The sequence below is a fragment of the Garra rufa genome, chromosome 12 (genome assembly GCF_049309525.1).
Source record: "Garra rufa chromosome 12, GarRuf1.0, whole genome shotgun sequence".
In the NCBI taxonomy this organism is placed as follows: domain Eukaryota; kingdom Metazoa; phylum Chordata; class Actinopteri; order Cypriniformes; family Cyprinidae; genus Garra; species Garra rufa.
In genome coordinates this window covers 46275588-46291019 of record NC_133372.1, presented here as the reverse complement: position 1 = coordinate 46291019, position 15432 = coordinate 46275588, and the positions used below count along the sequence as shown (strand labels likewise).

General features: G+C 34.4%; 1 protein-coding gene across 1 annotated transcript in view; it reads left to right on the top strand.

The window, feature by feature from the left end:
• The window catches only part of LOC141347640 (zinc finger E-box-binding homeobox 1-like), a 53538-nt gene that overhangs the window by 34433 nt on the left and 3673 nt on the right, over nt 1–15432 (top strand). The window contains exons 5-9 of the mRNA XM_073852624.1: nt 4210–4395; nt 5623–5840; nt 5920–6028; nt 10664–11763; nt 13825–14008. Coding sequence (XP_073708725.1) covers nt 4210–4395; nt 5623–5840; nt 5920–6028; nt 10664–11763; nt 13825–14008 — 1797 coding nt within the window. The remainder of the gene's footprint in view (nt 1–4209; nt 4396–5622; nt 5841–5919; nt 6029–10663; nt 11764–13824; nt 14009–15432) is intronic.

Below are 15432 nucleotides of genomic sequence, written 5' to 3'. Positions count from 1 at the left end.
CAAACTGCATACTGTTTCACACATTTTTAGCAGTATGTATTAGGGATGCTCATATTGACCGTTTAACCGTTAACCGACAGTAAGAATTTTAACCGATTATTACTATCAGTTAAACGGTTTAAAAGGGTTTTTTTCTATTCTTTTTTTTTTTAACGTTTGCTGCATGGTGAAAGAAATAATGCTATTTGTAAGTTATCTGTTTACTCACGCGCGCGTGTCGACACGTGCAGTGTGGCTGTACAGACATATTTCGCTTCACCTTTACTTAGTAAACAGATGTAGTATATGCAACTCAATGGCAAGAGGCGATATTGGGTTATTAGAGAGTGAATCCGTGAGTGAATGTATTCAAATTCTGAATGAATTATAGTCTAGAAAGTGCGCAATAGGCGCTCCCGTTACAATCACTGGAAAGCTATCACTCATCTTAGAGTAGTTCATCGCAATCTCATAAAGTTATTAAAAAGTAATAAAATAACCTTTACACTGCACAATTAATCTCTTATTTATATAATGCCAACACTTTCTTTGTTTTAATAAGAGAGTTCGTGAAAGTGTAGTTTCAGCAAAACTGAAACCGGCACTTTGGTTGGTGAGTGGATTGTAACATAGCCTCCTCTGATTGGCCACAGTGATAATCAAATCAACATACATGTCTGTGATTGGCTATTGCTGAACGCTGTAAAACACGCGCTTCTCCTCACGCATATGACAGTGGATGGAAGTCCCGAACCGCAAATTGAAAGGGTTTTTGTGATGGCGTTTTTTTCGCGGATCTAAGAGTTAACAGGCAGCGGTCCTGCCTATCCGTACAGCATGTGGACATGTTAAAAACTAGGCACACTGAGGTATTGGCTGGCCTGCTATATATTTTTATGTCCGACGAGAAGAATAAGACCGGTACAGTTCTTCAAAGCGCATAAAAGGATTCAGTGTGTTTTAGTTTTGTCATCTTAATTAGGTAGTTATTTAATTTATACATATTTAGTGTAGGCATATTTATATTATTCTTTTTTTTCATTCAGATTTTCTCTGTTCTCAGAACCGCTGCTGATGCGTGATAATTTAAGTTATATGTCAATACAGTTTTTTATGTTGCACTGTATGCTGCTGTTTGCACGTTAAAATAAAACATTTGCTTGTATTTTTAATGTGTCATCACAGATACTCGTGCATTCTATTTTTATTTTAAACTAATTTATTATTCAAATTTTATCAGTTAACGGTTAATGTTCGGATAACGAGCAGCGGTTGTCGGTCAGGAAAATTAACCGAAATGAGCATCCCTAGTATGTATACTTGTGCAGTATTCCGGAGGAATATAAAAATTTAAAATGCAGAATAAAAATGAATGTAGATTAATAACAACCGGATGCTTTTTTCATATTTAGGTGATGTTGTGTTTCACATGTTATTTTTAGGAAAAAAGCAGTATGCATACTTAGTGTGCCGTATATAATCAGTAGTATGCGGGGATTTCATTCTGAACAGCCTAAAGTGACCTTAAGTGACATTAGTTGTTTTTAATTGTTTTTCTCACCCTTGAAAGGGTGTATAGCATTGCGTTCTGAACAAAGTACCCTAAAGTGACATTAAAACCCATTTTTTTCCACTCACGCTAGAACTGGTCCATACTAAATATAAAAATTTTAAATGCAGAATAAAAATACATATAGATTAATAACGACCGGATGCTTTTCTCATATTAAGGTCATGTCGTGTTTCACATTATTTTTAGAAAATAAGCAGTATGCATACTTAGTATGCAGTATATAAACAGTAGTATTTGGGGTTTTCATTCTGAACAGCCTAAAGTGACATTAAAACCCATTTTAAGCATTTTTCTCAGTAATGAATGTGTCTGTACTACGTAGAATTCAGTATTTTGACTTGAACTTTATCAGATGTGATCAGGAAGTTCTGAAAGTGTGCCAAAGATGAGTGAGCGGCCTACATTCACATCAGCTCCACACAACATAGACATGACGCGTTTAAGAGTAATTATCATCCTGAATGTAATGAGTCTGAGTTTTCAGTCAAAAGTGCTGCGCTCATCAAGGGCCGTAATGTTTCCTCACATCAAACGAGGTGACGGTCCTCTTCTGAAATCAAAACTGAGCGTGTGAGCGTTTCCCCTTTTGTTCGACGGAGATCAAACGCGCAGGGTTCGCCTACAACAGACTATTTACGGCGCTGAGGCGCGCGGACTCTTCCACGGCCACATGAGAGAGCTGGAAAGCCCATGCCAACATCTGCAAACATTTGAGAGCTCGTCCTGCATCGCAGCGCACACTGGCATCCCTCCTCGCGCGCTTCTGCTTATATTTTAGTCTTATTGGTTTCAAGGGAGGATTTCGGCAACATTCGAGCCATTTTCTCTTCACGCTGAATCATCCTTCATATTTCATTAGCGAGAATCGCAAACAACAACGTCTCTGATCTAAACGAATGACAACAGGCCAATATAAAGAAATGATAATAAAGTCAAACAGCATTTGCATATTTACAGCCTGACAAATCCTTAAAGACTTGTTTATTTTCGTTTACGCTTAAACATTTTGTTCTGGACTAAAATATGCCAGCCCAGAAAGGATATTAGCTAAAAATGTTTGAATCATTTTTTTATTATTATTTTTATGTTTTATGCATCTGGTGTGATTATTTTAGGATTATTAAACATAACATAAAAAATAAAATATTTAAAATTATATGTATAGATATATATGTATATGTGTGTGTGTGTGTGTGTGTGTGTGTGTGTGTGTGTGTGTGTGTGTGTGTGTGTGTGTGTGTGTGTGTGTATAAAGAGTTCATTTGCAAAAAACATAACTTTTTTTTAACAATTTTAAAAATCTTATTTTTTTCATTGTGCATTCCAATTAATCTCAATTAAACTGCAGTAAAAATAACAACAACAAAAAATACAGCTAACTAACACAATAAAACACAATAATAACCATGAAAACAAAATAAAAATAAAAACTATTGAACATTTTCTTTGTTTATTTAAATAAAAATACAAAAAAAACTACAATATTGTGAAATGTTAATGCAATTTAAAATAGTGGTTTTCTATTTAAATATACTTTAAAATATAATTAATTCCTGCGATGCAAAGCTGAATTTTCATCATCATTACTCCAGTATTCAGTGTCACATGATCCTTCAGAAATGATTCTAATATGCTGATTTATTATCAGTGTTGGAAACAGTTGTGCTGCTTAATATTTTTTTGGAACCTGTTATACTTTTTTCAGGATTCTTTGATAAATAAAACATTAAAAAGAACAGTATGTAATTAAAATGGAAAACTTTTGTAACAATAAACACCTCGTTCAAAGTTTGGGGTCAATACATTTTTTTTCTTTCTCTCTTTTAAAAAAATTAATGCTTTTATTTAGCAAGCATGTGTTAAATTGGTTAAAAGTGATAGTAAATACTAAAAAAATATATATTTTGAATAAATGTTGTTCTTTTCAACGTTTTATTCCTCAAAGAATCCTGGAAAAAGCATCACAGGTTGCAAAAAAATATTAAGCAGCACAACTGTTTCCAACATTGATAATAAAAGTAATAAATCAGTATATTAGAATGATTTCTGAAGGATCATGTGACACTGAAGACTGGAGTAATGGCAATTGAAAATTAGGCTTTGCATCACAGAAATTAATTATATTTTAAAGTATATTAAAAAAAACTGTTATTTTGAATTGCAATTTCTGTATTTTTGATCAAATAAGAGGAATTCTGAGCATAAGATTTTTTTAAAACATTAAAAGTCTTACTTTTAAGCGGCAGTGTATGTGATTTTTTTGTTCTTTGAAAACATTACTAAACTTTTAAAATAAATATGTTAATATAAGCATTGCAAATATTACTTTAAACACTGGCTTAAATTAAATAAAACATGAATTAAATAAAAGCATTTTTTGCTGCAAAATATCTTTAAAAATAGTACATTGTAGTAATTTAAGCAAGAACATAATGCATATTAATAAATAAATAAATTATAAACTTTAAAAAAATGTAAATATACATTATAGTAGCTGAACAACAGTTATAAGTAAGAAACAAAAGTGTGTTATTACAGCATATTTAACATCTTTAGATAACAGCAAATGCTTTAAACCATCAATATGACTACATTGTTTGTTTCAGTAATCTAATCCAGTAGTGTGATGATGATGTTGAGGCGTGTGTCTCTTTCAGGTCAGACCGGAGCTCGTGTGATGGACGGCGCGCCACATTACGACTCCGTGGTGCAGTTGAGGAAAGTGTCGCATCTGCTCAGCCCGATTCACAATCAACAACGAAACGGATCCGTCAGCTCGTATCATGGCGACATGTCACCCGTCTGCTGGTCACCGGGAGAACACGAGTCACCCGAGGGCAAAGGTCAGCTAGTAGAGCTTATTAAATGTATTTTTTTTAATTATTATTTTATGTTTAATGAGGTGCAATTATAATCTTAACATGTTTTTTCATCAAAAACATTAATAATTTATATATAAATGGTCTGTTGGAAGGGGTGTGTCTGCTGTGAGACTTTAAAATAAACACCCACTGCTATGATTGGCTGACATCTTTGCATATGAAATGAGCATTACATGTGAAACTCTTTTGAAACTTTTACTGTTTGAAATGTAACAACCACTCATGTCCTTCTGTCACTTAACATTTCTGTTACTTTTAAATAATGTAACAATCACAAAAGCAAAACCAGAGATTTTTAATAAATCAACGTTCAAATAATGTTACATTTAGATAAAAAGTAACATTAGTAAAATGCTGTAAGAATTGTTTTTGTAACCTTTAAATAATGTTACAATTTCGACAAGAAAACCAAAGATTTTTAATAAATCAACGTTCAAATATTGTTACATTTAGATCAGAAGTAACATTAGTAAAATGTTGTAAGAATTATTTTTGTAACCTTTAAATGAAGTTACAATCATGACAAGAAAGCCAGACATTTTAGAAACATCTCAAAACAATGTTCAATGTTTTTAAAACCTAAATTTGTTTCCTGGAATGTGGTCCACTTAGTGAAAAATAAATATACTAAAATCTATTTAAAATACATTAAATAAATGTTAGGTATAGTACAAATATATTTACATATTATGCACTTAATAAAAATTCCCTGCAATTGTACTTTTAGCATACTAAACTGGTATATTTAAAGTCTGCTAAATTGGAACAACTAATTTTGTACTTGATTATATCTTTAGTTGGACTTCAGCACTACTTCCGCACAATTAAAGTGCATTAAGTATATTTATATTTTGCTTTAGATGCACTTCAAAGTTCATGCAATCCTCATCAATAATGACATTAAATTATATTTTAGGCTTAATATTAAGAAATGTGCATTGTGCACAAGTAGTACAGCAAATAAAGTTTTATTAGTTTTACATCAGTGTGTTTTAAGCGATATGTTTGTAAATATTATAATAGACTTGAACTATATTTAGTACGAGTGCATTTTAAGTAATTTTTTTTTACTGTGGTCCAAAGCTGTTTGATTTCCTTCTTTCTAATGGAAAACTGAATTTGGACTTGTTTATTCATGATTGATCCCCAAAACTAAAAGTAACTCTGTTTTCTCTTACGTTTGTGCAGACGGTGGAGCCTTAAACCCTGATGGCCTGCAGGCGGCCGTTCAGACGTGTCCGTACTGCCAGCGGACGTACCGGCGTGACGTGTCTCTGCGGGAACATATGAAGTTCTGTCAGGACAGGGATGGAGGAGACAGCGTGTGTCCTCTGTGTGGATACAGTACGCCGTACCGCGCTCAGATGGAGAGACACTTAACCCTCCACAGCCAGACTCACGAGAAGGTACAGACATCAGACGCGTGCATAACAAACCACATGCGTACAGATATGCAACATGCTCATTGTTTCACGTCTGTTCCAGAACTCCATGTCTGAGCCTGGTATGGAGAACCGGAAGTTCAAGTGTAATCAGTGTGGAAAGGCCTTTAAATACAAGCATCACCTCAAAGAGCACCTGCGCATTCACAGCGGTAAGACACTCAAGCTTCACTTTAAGCAAAGTGGGTTCAAAGGGAGTCACACCAACAAATGCCCAAATCATACTTGACCCTTAAATTATATTACACTTAAAGAAAACAAAGCCTATTTTAGGACCATAAGGCTTTTTCTGCTGTGACATTATATTTAGGCAATTAAGCACATTTATCTGCTAAAGTCTCATTATTGTAGTGAAAATATTTTTAAAGTAATTCAAACTACCCTAATGAAAATGACCCTAATTGCCTTAAAAAACTCAAGTCTTCCCAAAAAAGAAAAATTTATGTTTTTAAAGTGTTGAAAATTACCCTAATTGGCTAAAAAATAATTTATGAATTATATGAATTTGGAGTGACATGAATGAAAGTCCATTTCTGCCATGTAAGCAAATACATTTTTTGGGGAAAACAGTCATTTTTTGGTAAATACTAATTATGACATAAAAAGTAAGAGTTATGACGTTAAAATTTTTGCATTTAAATTGAGCTTCTAAGCCACACAAAAAGATGCTTTTGTAAATTTTTATATATGACGAAAAGTAATAATTATGAGATAAAGTAAGAATAATGACAAAAAGTTGATTTTTTTATGTCAGAACTTTGTTGTAATTTTGTCTTAAACTTTTTGTCACTTTGGACTTTTAAATATATATATAATTTGTGACCTGTACATTTCTTGACAGATTTATCTTTATATGTGACCCTGGACCACACGAAGATATTTTGTAAATGTCTTCTCATAAATATATCAAAATGTAATTTTTAAATAAAGTAATATGCATTGCTAAGAACTTCATTTGGACAACTTTAAAGGCGATTTTTCTCAATATTAAAATTTTTTTGCATCCTCAAATTCCAGGTTTTTAAATGGTTGTATCTCGACCAAATATTGTCTTATCCTAACAAACCATATATCAATGAAAACCTTATTTATTCAGCTCTCAGATTTATGTATAAATCTAAATTTTAAATTACCCTTATGACTGGATGCACTGCCAAAAATGCTTTTCTGTCTTTGATTTTTTTGACTTGTTTCCAGCCAAGATAAAAAATTCTTAAATCAAGAAGGATTTTCTAGACTAAAAATGGTTTTTAGAAAAAACAACTCAAAATTAAGTGCATTTTTGCTTGAAACAAGCAAAATAATCTGCCATTGGGGTATGAAAAATAATCTTTTCTGCTTGAAATAAGATTTTTTTCTTACCCCATTGGCAGATTATTTCGCTTGTTCTAATCAAAAACTTAATTTTCATTTGTTTTTTCTAAAAATTATAAATATAAAAAATACAAACATAAAAATGAAAAATTTTCTTGTTTTCAGAAAACTTGTTTACTAGACTGCAATCCTTCTTGATTTAAGAATTGTTTGATATTTTGGCTGGAAACGAGAACAAATCCTAAACAAGAAAAGCATTTTTTTGCATTGTGTGTGTGGTCCAGAATAGTGATGTACTTTTACGTGGTCTCGGTCTTGTCACGGCCTTGACTGTCTTTGGTCTTGGTCTTGTCTTGGTCTCGCTGTCTCAGACCGTCATAGTGGTCGGGGATTTAGCAGTACTACACGCTCAAAAAAACAAAAAAAAACAACACGCTCTAGAAACTTTGGTATCCACGACAACACAACGTTTGATAATGCACCATTAATATTTTGCGCCCTTCAAATCAAATGCAACCAATCACATGCATGTATTTTTTTTTTTTTTTTTTTTTTTGCGACAGCAGTTGGCGCTCATCCATCCATATAACATTATGCCCTCTATATTACTAAATAAATGGTCTTTTAAATATCATCTGCATATCTCTGTTGTGTTGACTAAACATTAGGCCTAATCCAAGTTTATAATTGTGTATCTTTAATTTGATGTTACGATTTCATTTTTAAGTATAATTTCAATTGGTTACATATAGTGGTGCAACGGATCACAAAACTCACGGTTCGGATCATATCACGGATTTTGAGTCACGGATCGGATCATTTTTCGGATCAGCAAAAAACAAACAAAACAAAAAAGTTTGTTGTTTATTAATTACTGAATGCTTACTTTAAGTACTTCTAATCCACAGCAAAAACTATCTGAACTAATAAATTCAGTAACAAAACAAGAACATTACACAAATGACAAATGTAGATGAATACAACAAATAATCAATAATACGAGTATTCAGGTGCAGAAATTTAATAATTCATTGTAAAAATAACTAGTGCTTCTCACTGCAGGTATTTATAGGATGCTGTCTCTTTAAGGCCTAATGCACGTACCTAATACTCTTTCTCAGCTGTTTCGGTTCACTGAAGACATAACCGACTGTGTTTACCAGAATAAAACAACGGGTATTTAAACATAACTTTGTATGTACGTTTCCGTTCAAGAGAAGTTAAAGAGGAATCAATCTGTGAATCGCGCAGTTTGAATCGCGCCTCTCTCTCTCTCTCTCTCTCTCTCTCTCTCTCTCTCTCTGTGCGCGTGCTCGCTTCAGGTGTGTGCGGCAGCGTTAAAAACAAACAAAAAAACAGCGCACGTGTTCTAGTTTGCGGCAATGGTTTAAAATTGTTTGAATTGGTAAATTGGCAAGACAAAACGTGCAAATTATAAACTTTTACTCTATGATGGATAAATTTAAGTTAATCCGCGAATCACATGCGTGCCGAACCGTGGGGGCTGGTCCGTACGGATCACGGATCATCTATGATCCGTTGCACCCCTAGTTACATACTGTATTTCTCACTGTTTAGACAGTTGTTGGAGGAGCAAGATGGTGTTGGGGGTGTTTGATGTTTTGTCAGATGAACCAGTCAGTACCAGTAATGTCAGTCCTCAACAGTATACAAAAGTTAAGGGAGTCTCAATCCTCTAATGGTGCAGTAACAGCCGTCATAAACTTGCTACACATAGTTGATCTCACCCAGTCTGAAAAAAACATTTACAGTGAGCTCAGTCACACACATGACATGGTCTGTCTCTGTATTGCTCTGCCTGTAGTTGAAGTAATACCATCTAATATGTGACCCTGGACCACAAAACCAGTCATAAGGTTAAATTTTACAAAACTGAGATATATACATCATATGAAAGCTCAATAAATAAGCTTTCTATTGATGTATACAGTAGTCAACATTCGAAGTGGATCAAAACCTTTCATCAAATTTGTCCTAAAACCAAAAAGAATACCCGTTCTTATCTTAGGACAACTTTTGATTAACTTTTTTGATCCACTTCGAATGTTGACTACTGTAGTTTGTTAGGATAGGACAATATTTGACCGAGATACATCTATTTGAAAATCTGGAATCTAAGGGTGCAAAAAAATCAAAATACTGAGAAAATCACCTTTAAAGTTGTCCAAATTAAGTTCTTAACAATGCATATTACTAATCAAAAATTACATTTTGATAGATTTACAGTAGGAATTTTACAAAAAATCTTAATGTAACATGATCTTTACTTAATTTCCTAATGATTTTTGACATAAAAGAAAAATCAATAATTTTGACCCATTCAATGTATTTTTGGCTATTGCTACAAATATACCCCAGCGACTTAAGACTGGTTTTGTGGTCCAGGGTCACATATGTATTGAATGTAAACTGTGGCTGAACCCTAGTATGCTGCTGTTCATACAAGTTATTGCGTAGCTTCAACACTAGTCTGTTTTTTTTCTCCAGTCTCGACTTGGTATCGGTCTTGGTCTTGACATGGTCTGTCTTGGTCTTGGTCTTGGTCTTGACATGGTCTGTCTTGGTCTTGGTCTTGGTCTTGACATGGTCTGTCTTGGTCTTGGTCTTGGTCTTGACATGGTCTGTCTTGGTCTTGGTCTTGGTCTTGACATGGTCTGTCTTGGTCTTGGTCTTGGTCTTGACATGGTCTGTCTTGGTCTTGGTCTTGGTCTTGACATGGTCTGTCTTGGTCTTGGTCTTGACATGGTCTGTCTTGGTCTTGGTCTTGGTCTTGACATGGTCTGTCTTGGTCTTGGTCTTGGTCTTGACATGGTCTGTCTTGGTCTTGGTCTTGGTTTTGACATGGTCTGTCTTGGTCTTGGTCTTGGTCTTGACATGGTCTGTCTTGGTCTTGGTCTTGGTCTTGGTCTTGGTCTTGACATGGTCTGTCTTGGTCTTGGTCTTGGTCTTGACATGGTCTGTCTTGGTCTTGGTCTTGGTCTTGACATGGTCTGTCTTGGTCTTGGTCTTGATCTTGACATGGTCTGTCTTGGTCTTGGTCTTGGTCTTGACATGGTCTGTCTTGGTCTTGGTCTTGGTCTTGGTCTTGACATGGTCTGTCTTGGTCTTGGTCTTGGTCTTGACATGGTCTGTCTTGGTCTTGGTCTTGGTCTTGACATGGTCTGTCTTGGTCTTGGTCTTGGTCTCGGTTTAGGCGGTCTTGACTACAAGTCTAGTCCAGAGTCACACATGCACTCAGTGAATTTCTGAAATAAATCTACAACTCCAACCATTATGATGCTAGCTTAATTAAAGCTAAAAATAAAAGATAATAATAAACGACCATATGCATAAAAATAAAAATGCACTTCATGTCAAATTCAGATATGCTTATGTTATGCTGTATTGTTAAAAGTGTTATATAAATAAAGCTGACTTGACTTATGTTACATTTCTGCGTTTCTCCTGTGCAGGTGAGAAGCCGTACGAATGCCAAAACTGCAAAAAGCGTTTCAGCCACTCGGGGTCCTACAGTTCCCACCTCAGCAGTAAGAAATGCCTGAGCGGCGGCACGACAGGAAACGGAGCTCATTACAACGGCCACGCCCATCCCACATACCTCTTCCCGTCGACAACGTCGCCCCCTGCTGTCGGAGGAAGGAACGGCAGCCGAGGGAAGGGCTCTCCGTACGGGCCGCTCTCTCAGTTCCCGCTGGAGTCGGCCGTTCCCGTCCTGAGCCGGACGTGGGACCCGGCGGAGGATCTGGCTCTGAGGACGGGCGTGTTTAAGGGCACCACGCTGCTTCCGCTGCTGCAGTCGCGTAGCAAATTCGAACACCTGCTGCAGGAGATGCTGAGGAGGGAGGTGGTAGATGAGAAACAAGCGAAGCACGAAAACTTCTCTCGGCCGTACGAGGCCCAGACGTCGCCCACAATCAATAACGCCCCCTATAGAGATCTGTCATCGCCGCAGCGCTCATCCTGGCATTCTGTGCCTCAGCAGATCCTCGTGCCTCTTCCGACACCCGCGCAACTCTCGCAGGACAAACACTGGCCGAACGAAGAAAGCATCAGTCCTAGGAAACCATCATCACCTGCTTTACCCGATCGCCAGCATCTGATTGGCTCACGCTTCGGCTCACCTCCCGGTCTTGACCTGTCAGTCACCACGTCGCCACGGCAATCGAATCATATTCAAAATGAACCTTTAGACTTGTCTATTCCCAAAGCGCATTCGGTCTCCGTTGCACCGCGCAATCCGGCGTGTAACGGATACTCGCCGCATCACGATAGACGCGACAACGAAAGCGTGTTTAAGAGACTGACTCCGCCCTCACAGCAGCAGGTGGGCGGGGCCTATGCGGCGTCACCGCTGTTTGGGAGCACGGTGTTTAGTAGCTTCCCGCTCTTCAATCACATGATCCCCGCTGGTTTGGGACATAACGGTCTGACATCACTTCCTCTGACGCCACCCACGCCCAGTCCGGGCTTCCTGTCTCCTGTGGCGTATATGGTGGAGGCGGAGTCAGAGTCAGTGCTGAAGAGAATACAACAGGAAAGGCATTCGATCATGGTAAGGGCAAATATGATATTCATTATGTATAATACTTTTTTATATAATAATAAAAAATAATATTTTTGTAACAAAAATGTGTTAAAATATATTCTTTGTATTTTATTATATATATTTATGTTAAATAAAAAAAATGTTTAATGTATAAAATAAAAATTGATTTCCATTATAATTTTTTTTATTCTAAATGTATAAAATAAAACATATAATGAAAATTGTTTTTTTTTGTACATACAAATACATTTTGTTAAAATGAATATAACAAAATGTATTCTAAATATATATAATAAAATAAAAAATATATTAATTTTAACAAAATATATTCTTTGTATGTATATTAAAAAACGATTTTCATTATTACAAAAATGTTTTCTAAATATGTATAATAAAATATAAAAAATAAAAATGTAATTCTTATTCTAACAAAAATGTACACTAAATATGTAAAAGAAAATATAAAAGTAAAACATAATTCATTATTTAAAAAAATTCTAAATGAGTACAGTAAAATGTAATAGTCTGAATATAAATGGAAAACTAAAAATGATTTTCAGTATAACAAAAGTGTATTTTACATGTCTAATAATACATAAAATGATCACAAAACATTAATTCATTATAACAAAAATATTCTATGTATTTAAAATAAAATATAAAAGCAAAAAATATATTCATTATAACAAAAATGCATTCTTAAGATGTGTAATAAAATATAAAAATAAAAATTATGATATTCATTAACAAAAGTTCATTCTAAATTTATGTAATAAAATAATAATAATAAAATTAATAAAAAAATAATACAAATAAAAAAATGATATTGTGTATTTTACATGTCTAATAATACATAAACATGATATTCATTGTAACAAAAGATATTCTAAAAGTGTAAAATGATGTACATGTAAAATGAAATGTAAAAAGGGGCATATTCATTATAACAAAAAAATATGTAATAAAATATATGTATAAAAAAATGATATTCATTGTAGCAAAAGATATTCTAAATATGTGTAAAAAATAAGTTTATGTGAAAAACAACTAAAAGAAGACCAATGTAACAGCTTGATAAGCATAGTTTCCTGTCCTGTGTAGACATATTTCCTGTTGAAACAGGAAGTTGAGGTGAAACATGTAGTCATTATTAACTTTAATTTTCGTTTATTTTCCTTTTTTTCCACAAACATTTTTTATGTGTGCATGTATGCATTTTTTTTTTTTTTATATATTATATATTTTTAACCCATTAGCCTCTGTTTTACATCACAGTGAACAATATTTCTGTTGAACAATATATTATTTTTGGTTCATTTTCCTAGACGAAAAACTTTTTTTTAACTGTTTATCAAATTAAAAGTTACATTTGACTCAAAGCTGTTTTTATTAAAAGCCGTGAAAAGATAGTATTTACAGTTGATGATTTGAACAAACACTATTTAATACTTTTCAATTTAATACTATTTATAGTTAATTCCAAATCGAAACATTATAATACAATGCAATATCAGCTTTAATCTCAAGCTTTGCTTGGAAATACGCAGTAAGCAAATTAAATGATATTAGAATGAGAAAGACTGATTTTACAGTCTTAGTCACAAAAGCAGAATATGAGAGGTTTGCTATATATACACACGCATATAATGCAAGAGCGCATCATATTGCAACAGCTGCGTTGGCATCCATGTGCTCTGCTCTGTTCTGAAGCTGAATGGTTTCCTCTGCTTGAGCTGTAAACAAACACGCCACGCTCAGGGAAATTCCCTGCACTTCATGTCAAAGGGCAAAGAGAGCACCGGTCCGTTTCCACACGCCTGCACACTCATATCTGCTCTCTGCTTGACAACCTTTCACTACGGACACTCTCTATAAAGACAGACTGGATATTCGAAATATTCAACAACATTAATAAAAAGAAATATAGTGTTGCAGCTCATTGGTTTGATTTGCAAAGATGCAGAAATCAAGTGAAAGTTATTGTTTGTGTTTTTGTGTGAAACACTGAGGAACACACCACATGCAAGCTTGATAATGAATAATACTGACCCCTTTTTCTCCATCCAGGCGGAAGCTCTGAATCGCGGCGGTTTGGAGTATCTGTCTCTGATGGATGATGGGATGGATGGAGAGATCGGTCCTGGGAGGAAGAGGCTGAAGAAGACCGAGGAAGGACTGTACGCCTGCGACATCTGCGACAAAACCTTCCAGAAGAGCAGCTCTCTACTGCGCCACAAATATGAGCACACAGGTACAGGACAGATGCTATACATTTATATATAAAATAATTGAAGAGTTCATCTAAAATGAGCATTTTTATCAGGCTCTTATGTTTAAATTCAGTCATTTTACTCTAATGGCAATATAAAGGTCCTTTTCTGTGCAGTTAACGTGAAATAACTGAACATAAATGTAAGAGCCTGATAAAAATGTTCATTTTACAAGAAGGGTTCAGATGGAATTTAGAGGATTTTGCATCTGAACTCTTCATATAAAATTTGTAATTATTGGATTTATAAATATTATTTATTTATAAATATGTATGTGTGTATATATGTAAGGAACTTATAGAAATATATCCAAATAAAAATGTAAAAAATATGTGTAAAAAATTGTATGTGTATGTATATATGCACTGTAAATAATAGTAATAATTATCAAATTAAAACCATATATATATATATATATATATATATATATATATATATATATAAACCTAAATATGTGATATTTACAAAATGTAGTATTCTTAAGGGTTATATACTATATATACTAAAACAAAAATAATGGGTAGTGATATAAAATTTCTGTAAAATATATAAATATATTTTTTCAATTATTATATTTATAAAAAAAAAAAAAATAAATATATATATATATATATATATATATATATATATTAGAGATGCTCCGATCAGCATTTTTGGGATTACCGATCACCAAGATCATGATCTGCCGATTGCCGATCACAGAATGGCAGGGGAATGGGAATCTTTGATCTATAATCTAGCAGAGTTTGCACCATTTGTAGAAATGAAACTAACTCTAAATTAACTATATTGAAGAAAAAAAAACTCTAGAAATAGGCTACAGTCAAGATCTTGAAGAACCACCAAGTTAGGGTTAAGTTGCTGATGCCTTCCCTGCTGAAAAAACATGCTGGTCCTTTGCTGATTTATGCTGGTCATGTTGCTGGTCAAGGACCAGCATTAACCAGCCAAAGAACCAGCATGAACCAGCAAAGGACCAGCATAAACCAGCTAAAACCAGCATCCCAGCACCAAAACATACCTAAGCAGCATATGCTGTTTTTTTCACCAGGGTTTGACAATAGCAAGACGATTATTAATATTATCCGTCAAAAAGGCGCCTAACTTTAGCGATGCAGTGCAGAGAGTCGGTTCTAGGATGCTTCAGAAACTTGTGATATAAACACACGCATACAGTGGCCACGTCGCCTTAACGCGCCGCATGGGGAAGAGATTTATTTATATTAAAGTGCACCTCGCACTAGACTAGGCTATGTTCTTTGATATTGTAAATGTTCTTTGCTTGTTATTTGTAGCTGCTTTTTAAGATGATGTAAGGATTATATTATCCAGCATTGCAGTCATTAGGATAAAGGTAGTAAAATGTGGTTTAGGCTGAATTAAATATGATATATCAGGATATGTC